This window comes from Tetrao urogallus (assembly GCF_951394365.1).
Source record: "Tetrao urogallus genome assembly, chromosome: 6".
Taxonomy (NCBI): Eukaryota; Metazoa; Chordata; class Aves; order Galliformes; family Phasianidae; genus Tetrao; species Tetrao urogallus.
In genome coordinates, this window is record NC_136819.1 from 1,391,786 (window position 1) to 1,400,813 (window position 9,028).

The 9,028-nt window shown below is 39.0% G+C and overlaps 1 protein-coding gene across 1 annotated transcript; it reads right to left on the minus strand.

Annotated features, from left to right (window-relative positions):
* Positions 1-6,544: 6,544 nt before the first annotated feature.
* Positions 6,545-8,533, minus strand: KCNA4 (potassium voltage-gated channel subfamily A member 4; the record flags this gene model as incomplete). Its single annotated transcript, XM_079537141.1, has 1 exon — positions 6,545-8,533. The coding sequence occupies one exon, from the start codon at positions 8,531-8,533 to the stop codon at positions 6,545-6,547; it is 1,989 nt and encodes a 662-aa protein (XP_079393267.1).
* Positions 8,534-9,028: the final 495 nt, after the last annotated feature.

Here is a 9,028-nt window from a genome sequence, read left to right on the forward strand (position 1 = left end):
TGGGAATGGGATAAAAGAGAGAAAAAGCAAAAGGGATGAACAGGGAAAGAATGCTCACCTATTTCCAAAGATCTAGGCTCACAGGGAAAACTCCACAAGGAAGGGACCTCCAGCCAGAGCTCCTTCCCCAGTGGCAGTCAGCTCTTAAATGGAGGCCTAGGGAGGAGCAGCTGGGCTCCAGCCCTTCTGGCCACACAGTTGAATTGCCTTCACCTGTGCTCCCAGGGCTGACTCGTCCTTTCCCCAGGTGATCAATCAGTGGTTCCAGCCATGACTCAACAGTTACCAAACAGTAAGATAAAAACAATTATAGGAAGAATCTGAATTTTCTATTTTCTATTCTATCACAAAGAAATACGATGATGCCATTTAAACATGCAATAAAAAAAATCATTTCTATTTCTTACCTGTGACCAAGACATATTTTTCATCATGTATCTGCAGCTGCTCTTATTCAAGAAAGACTTAACAGAAAAGCTATTACCTTGCTTTCTTTATCTCAAAAATGTTCATATCCTTGATGAGAAATTCAGATTAAATTTATGTTCTTCTACTAAAATAATTTTTTTTTTTTTTTTGCTAAATCAAAATGAAATAAAATAAAACAATTCCTTAGCCTGTTACCACTAAGAACAGCAAAATATATATATATATATGTACAATTAAAGACTCTTTTGACCTGTGTTACTGAATCTACCCTTTCTTTCTCCCAACCTCAACACAAACAGCCCAGGAACATTCAAACAAGACCAAAAGACTACATCCATCTTGAATACGTGCTGCCACTTTCTACAGTCCTTAGTAAACCACTGTAACCTTTTGGAAACCTGCTTCACCATAGGTTTCATTTTGACCCTAGGTAAATCACTTGGTCCAAAATTCACTTTGTAACTGAATTCCTAATGAAATGAATGGAAGTCAGGTGTCTAAAATTACATCTTGTGAATGTGAACTTGAAACCCTCTGTCACATAAGAACTAGCAGACTGAAGGTTTTAGGGTCCCCCTGTCTGAATGAGTTACACAGATTGACTTGAGTCAGAAGGGACCCCAAGAATCACCAAGTTCCAACACCCCTGCCACAGACAGGGCCACCAACCTCCAGCTCTGGTACCAGACCAGGTTCCAGATGCCAGTTACACAGCATTTCCGAACAAATGATTTAAAAACTATTTGGCACTCAGAAAGGATAACGATAGTAGAAACACAGACTAAAAACTTCACAGTAACCTCTCCAACTCCACACCCCACAGGTACAACAAGCACCTTCCCAGCTGCAAGATGGATGACGTTCTGAATTCATTACAAAGCTGCACCAATAGGCACTAATCCTCTATCAAAGACGCAGCTGCTGCTCCTGAGATCACAGAGTACCTTTAACAGATACAATGCATGAAGTACCTCTCTTACAATTGCAGTTTCAACCCAATTGCTGATTTGTTTTCAATGGCAATACCACACATGCATAAGTGAATATATAACAAAATGAAGTTTTTACTTACCGCTTTTCCCTCTAACAGAATATGTTACAGTTTTTGACATGTAATTTAAGATTTCTCTTCTTTCCTTCTTTTACCCTTACGTATTTATTTTCCAGAAGACCTGTTACAGAAAAAGGTCTCAAGAAACATTATAATTCTACAGAAAAGGATTAAAAATAGAAATTCAACTGTTTCAGAACATAATGGTTTAATGACTTTTCTTTCAGAATTCATGTCATCAGAGCTCTGAACACAGAAAGCATGGTAGCAATATGTAATGGTTCATGTTCGTACCTGGTTGCCAAGTACAAAATATTTATGCACTTTTAACCCAGCATTAATGTCAACAGTTTTTTCCACATAGGATGATCTCTGTGGAAATGAAAGAAAATTCATTTCAAAAAAATTGCCAACTTTTCTACAAGCCTTTTTTTTCCAACAGAGGTGCATAAATACAGTAAGCCACCAAATTAGAGACTAGAAGAAGCTAGTTACATAATCTCAAGCACCATGAATAGTTCACATTTAATTTGAGGACTATCAATTACTTCTGTAAAGCTTACGCTAAAAGTCATGTATGCTCAGAATTAGTTTTAGGAGTTTAGTGTCACCAGAAAGACACACTTTCACTAATTACTTAGGCATAGAATTGGCTTTCTAACATTTTTTGCTATATCTCCACAGTGCATTTAACCTACATTTATCCAAATATGAAAAGTTATTACTTCATATTCTTGGGCAGCTTAGCAATGATTTCCCATAGCCTAAGCCAAGTGACTTTCATGACCTAACAATACACTTGACAGGAACTTTTCACATCAGGAGGTACAAGACAGTAATCATTTATTTAATATTATGACCTGATCCAAGTTCTTTGAATATAATATTATGCTAAAAAAATAAATAACCATTTTCCTGCTCTAAAGCTCCTTGAATAGTTTTGCTGATTGGTAAGACATTCAAATCTCAATATCAGAAGTTCATAACACCCATTAGTATCTGTAGACACCAAGCACTCCATTGTCATGAGTTAGATGCAAATCATGGTAGCATTCCCTCTCCAAATGATTCCACACTGCACAGATGTCACAGAAACAGGCTGTGCACAACAAATTTATGTAAGCAGAAGAATCTCTTTCAAATATGAAAACCCAAAAACTACACTCTCCAGCAAACAGAACTGGCCTCTTGAATCAATCTGAGAAAGCTTAGCCAGACTATAAAAAGAACTGCCTAGCAGGGTGACACAACACTTGTTTCAATACAAATTTCAGTAGCTAGGTTGAAGTTTTCAAGTAAACAATGCAGTATCTGAAAACTTGATCACTGTAATAAAGGGAAAAAAACCAAACAGCCTATCTCTGACATCATGCCTTTAATTTCATACTTCAGCTGGCAGAACACTACTTCAGAGCCTTGCCTTGGCACTTAAGACTGCTATAAAAAGATTTATGTAGATACATATATATATATATTTTTTTTAATTAAGGGCCAGTAGATAATTAAGTATCAGTATCAGAAATCTGATTGGATGCTGCTGTGATTTCATGAACTCCAGTGGAGCCTCCTCCAAATTTTTTCACCGCTGCAAGTGAGCATAAAATATCAGAATCTCATTTTGCATTATTTTTAGCTAAAATGTATGTCAACGTGAAATCATTTGAACTACATTATCAGAACTAAAATGTTCCCTAGTGTAACTCCATTCACGTCAGTTACATCGGGAATGCATTTCACCACTATAATTTAAAATGCAAAATGCCCAAGTGATTACAAAATTATTTTTCTGATAGTTGTTGGTATCCAGTATCACTGTAAAAACTCGGGCAAGGAGCAATTCCATGCTGGAGCAGAAACAGCTCAAACACAGGGTTTCTCTGGCACAAATTTCCATCTAAGTGATCCTCAAGGGAAATTCTGGTTTCTTGTTAAGCACTTGGGATCTTTGGGTTTTAGCACGGTAGGGGTAGGACTTTGGCTTTTTCAAGCTGTGTTTTAAGAACGTAGACTAATGAACAGATGAATAATCAAACTAAAAGCCAGCCCAAGTGAACGCATTTGCTTCCATTCTGAAATGCACAGTGCTTTCTGTGATTCAGAATGGTCTGCCAAACTGATAGTACAATCTAATATTAGGCAATGCTAGCTCTTATTTATAATGACAGTTACAAGTACAGAGGCTCATACATTGCAGGAGGCAGAGCAGGCTCCACTGGTATTAGGACCGGTCTCCACAGTACCGCAGTACGCAGTGCTGACACACCCAGAATGCTGCTCTGCTAAAACATCCTCCAGCAAGAATTTTCTTTCAGAGATTAAGGTATTGCTGTGATCATAGCATAATGCAGGCCACACCATGCTTGTTTTAAATTATAAGATTGTGTACTGGTAGCACAATACCTGCACGACTTGCTGGAGAAGCTGGGTAACTACTCACGCAGTTACCTCATGCTGAGCTCCACCTCCTCTGAGTGAACATATTCTAGGAGTTATCCAAAAAGCTTTCTTTCTTATTTCTATTAGACAAATAGACAAATTCCCCCTCTTATTAACCATCTTTCCTTTCAGCCCATCAATACTGCAAATACATACTAATTATTTTTCTAAGTTCTTTATTTGCCTAGCTATTATTTCCTTTATTTCTGCATTCTTGCTATGGTCCTTCTCTGGTTGCTGGTACTACACAGAACCACTAGCAAACTAGCATACAATTGAACCCTTATGTTCTTTACCTTATTAACAGTTAAAGCTGTTGAAGAAACACTCTCACTTACAGATGTTTGCTGGACTTCACAGAACGCTCACCCTTGTCGCTGATGTTGCCCTCATTGGAAAAAAGCATTTAGTTCATTTACCCAGGTGAGCCATGAAATAAATGCAATATTTAATTCTGACAAACACCTGTACATGAAACGACTGAAGTGTTTGATCCAGAACATGATTGAAATTCATACCATCGTATTAAAAAGAGGCCTTGTTTAATGCCTCACATCAGAAATAGAGTGAAACCTTCTCTACGATTTAAAATTATGAATTGGACATTCACATACAAGTTTTAAATCAGGGCTCAGTACAATGCAGTCTTTTCTGAGCCCTTTTTTTTTTTTTTGCTATGATTTCTGCAGTACAATAGGAGACTAGCAGATAAAGTTTTCCAAAATATGATTCACAGAAAATCCATGAAGGCCAACAATCAATCAGTAAGTAAAATCCTTTGGCTATGGCTCTGTTCTGTATCACTGGGTGCTGCACACAGCAAACAATGCCTATCTGGTAGATGATGCGCACCATCACAGCTACCCAATTTGGACATGTTTTATTTTTGCTTTTCAGCACCAGAACCATAAGTCACTAAGTAGTTCTCTCCAGCAAACGCCCTCCTCAGCTTTAAAGGAATATCAGAAAACTACTGCAACTCAATAGTGTTTGTAAGCACTCTTTTCTCTCACAGTGTCCTTAAAGTGCATATGCCAAGTTGGTTCAAGTTCTATAATTGGGAATGTTCCACAGTGCCTTCCCAAAAACAGCTCCAATTACCACCCTAGGTAATCATGATTCTGAAAAAACCACCTGTTCTAATTCTATTATTTGTGTTAAATGCAGGAATATCTTACCTATTTAATTCTGGTGTCTGGAAGGTGCTGTAAGTCAGGTAATCTTTACCTACCTTAATCTCCTAGAAGGGGCAGTGGAAAATTTTGACACAAAGATACAGCTGGTCTAAGAATCAGTGAAAAGAAATCATGGAATGTTTTCCCAAGGACTACATTGGACCCAACACAATCATTTTGAATCCCAAAATGCCTGTTTTGGATTCTAAATTTTGCTTCCAACTTGGAAGCTGGAACTAAGGGAAAAAATGTAGCACCAATAACAGGTTAACTGTTAGTAATTTTGAATTGTTAGTTCTGTAACAACCGAGCATCTTATTACTTTTACCTCTTCTCCCATACACTGAATTACTTCGATACTGACAAAGTGCACGTATTAAACATTAACTCTCAATGTTAAATTAACCTGGAAAAAATATATACATTAAGTTCATATTAGTTGAGAGTATCACTAGAAAACACTAATTTCAAATAATTTTGATTATAAAATTTTACTTCACAATCCTTTTCCAGATCACAGATATAGTCATAATTAAAAGAGTACGGAATTGATGTAATGTAAGCTGTTTTGCCATCAGCATCACATAAAGGAAAAACAAAATGAAACAAAACAAAACAAAACAAAAAAGGCAATAAAATATGATGCAGAATTCACTCTTCCAATGATTGTCATTGAACTATTACATTAGTAAACATTCACAGTATGAAGTCTCTTTCAATATAACTCCAGCATATAAAGTAGTGCAAAAAAGCATTCCAGTCATTTTGCCTTTGCAGTCAGACCAGGCTAAACAATTCTCTTATTTCATTACTTTCGTTATTAGACAACAAATGCTGCAACGCCTCCAAAGAGAGTTATAAAAATAAATCATTTCTGGAGGTTCAGCAGCCTTCTCAAAGTAAATTTCCAGTTAAAAACAAGCATTATAGATTCCAAGAAAAAAAAAAAATTAGATCTATCTTCTGTAGAATACCTTTATACAATAAATTTACCATTTGAAAAACAAGACTATGGTATCCAATGATTTATGGTAGCTGCTATTAAAGCACTGATAAATAGATAAATGACTTCCAAAGTTCATTGCTTCTTACATAGTAAATACCTCTGAATGCCAACTTTTACCACAGAGCTGTTATTAGTGATGTCGACAGTTCATGCACTCACTTTAAAACTGACTTGGTTTTAATAAATTTTTCAGCCTCATGTGCAAAACACTTGCATTCTAAAAAAAAAAAACACAGTCTGAAGTTATATCAGATCTAGCAACCCCTTCCTCAAGTTCTACCACTTACTTGATATGTTATACAAGTTTAACAATGTTTTTTTATTTGTATTTAACCATTAAATGGCATACTACTGTATGCTGCGGACTCATTTGCATATTTCATTATTTCCACTGCACTCTTTAATGCATAAATATATTTGGAAACATAAAATAAATATATTTGGAAATTACACATCAGTTTCCACAGAATTTGAATTTACACAGTTTTTTTTCTCTGACTCACTGCTATTCCCCGTGTCCTGACTTTTTTTCTCCTTTACACAAAGAGATTCTTTAACTCCTTCTTCCATCTCCAAATACTCTGATTTATCCTCTGTGGATGAAGATGATGAGCTTCTAAATTTCTTCAGTAAATTCGTTGGGAGGTAAGGGCAACTGACTGCATTTTGCATCAGCTGCGTTTGTTCTTCATTCTCAGTCTCTCTGTGGTAGAAATAGTTAAAATTGGAGACAATCACTGGCACTGGTAAAGCAATGGTTAACACTCCCGCGATGGCACACAGGGACCCAACTATTTTCCCACCCACAGTTATGGGTTTCATGTCCCCATAACCAACAGTAGTCATGGTCACCACGGCCCACCAAAAAGCATCTGGGATGCTCTGAAAATGGGTGGCAGGCTCATCAGCTTCTGCGAAGTAAACAGCACTGGAAAACAAAATTACTCCAATAAAAAGGAAAAAAATGAGGAGGCCGAGTTCCCTCATGCTTGCTCTGAGTGTGTGACCCAGGATCTGCAAACCCTTGGAGTGCCTGGAAAGCTTGAAGATGCGAAACACTCTGACCAGACGGATGATCCTCAGGATGGCAAAAGACATGGCCTGTTGACCATTACTGCCTTGCTCCTGCGCCAAGTCAGTGCCCAGAGTAATGAAATAAGGCAAGATGGAGACAATGTCTATGATGTTCATGATGTTCTTGAGGAAATGTGCTTTGCTTGGACATGCAAAGCAGCGCACTGTAAACTCAAAGGAGAACCAAATGATGCATACTGTCTCTACAATGAAAAAAGGGTCATTGAAGATGGTGTGCTCCCCAGCGTCCAAGTGAAGCGACTCATTGGAAAGACCCTTCCCTGAGCTCAGGGACATTATGAATTCTTTGTCATCTCTGAACTCCGGCAAAGTCTCCAGACAAAAGATGACGATGGAGATCAAGATGACTAAGACAGAGACAATGGCAATGCCCCTGGCTGGACTGGAGCTCTCTGGGTACTCAAACAGTAGCCAGACCTGCCTCTTAAACTCATTCTCCGGCAAAACTTTGTCCTCTTCCTCTTTGACAAACCCTTCATCTTCCCTAAACTTGAGCATGGCTTCCTCCCCAAGTTGGTAGAATTTCACCTCCTCACTGAAGATGTCAAAGGGTACATTGACTGGCCTCTTCAGCCGACCACCACTCTGGTAGTAGTACAGTATGGCATCAAAGCTGGGACGGTTCCTATCAAAGAAGTATTCGTTTCTGAGAGGGTCAAAGTATCTGCCTCGCTTTGCTGGATCACCCAACAATGTCTCCGGGAACTGAGCCAACGTCTTCAGTTGTGTCTCAAACCGCAGTCCTGACACATTGATCACCACACGCTCACAACACTCGTACTCACTGTAGCGAACAGAGCTGTAACCCCCGGGGCCTCCACCATCATCAGGTGGCTGGTCTGAGTATGAAAACTCATCCTCCCCATAGTCGGCACTGTAGTAGAGTTTTCCTTCTTCCTCATCGTCTTCATCCTCATCTTCATCCTCCTCTTCCTCCTCACTCACGTCCTTCAGTATTCTCTCTTCAGAACCACTGAGAGGAAGCAGCTCAGAACAGGGGAAGGAGGCTCCACACTCCCTGCTTCCCAAGTGGTGGCTCCTCTTTTTGCCTTTCTTCCATCTCTTACCACTGTGGCGGTTGGGCAGGCTGCTGCGTGATGCGTTCCCACCGTGTGAGGAAGAAGCACCTCGACTCTGTTCCTGGTGATAGTGGTGATACGGTCCACCTCCACCTGTTGCCCCCCCTTCTACTGCTGCAGTTGCTGCTGCTACAGCTGCAGCTGCTGCAGCTCTTGATTGTGCCAGCCTCTCTCTCTCTCTGGCCCGAGCTTGGACCGCATATCCATAGGGCATATGGCTGTTGCACCCAGAGCTATCTGCACTCACCATTGCAACCTCCATTTTGCAACAGCTTTTTTGTCGTTTAGTGCAAAAGCTTTTGTTTTATTTACGGTGCAACCTTAACTTTCACCATAGAAAGTATAAAGCCATTCGCATTGGAGGACAGTGCACTGGACACAGAGCGGGGCAACATAGTTGCAACGCTGAATCTATCTTTTGGGAAACCACAGATCTGCATTTTCTTACTGTCTAAAACGTTTTAGGGAAAAAAAAGAAAAAAAAACAACCCTATTGTTTTGTTAATAAGAAAAGATGAAACTCTCAAACTAGACCAAGGAACAGCAGAGGCTTTATTCTTTCATCCACTAAGCCCTTTTATTTTCATTTATTTCCCATATCTACCACTGATCTGATCAGATTCATGACTACATCCATGAAGACAGAAACATGCAAAACAAAGGGTACCTGCTCTCCATAAATGATTTTAGTTCATCATTGCGAGCAAATGCAAATAGTCTCTTTCCTCATAATTTGTTCCTGGTAATGCTTTGGCCT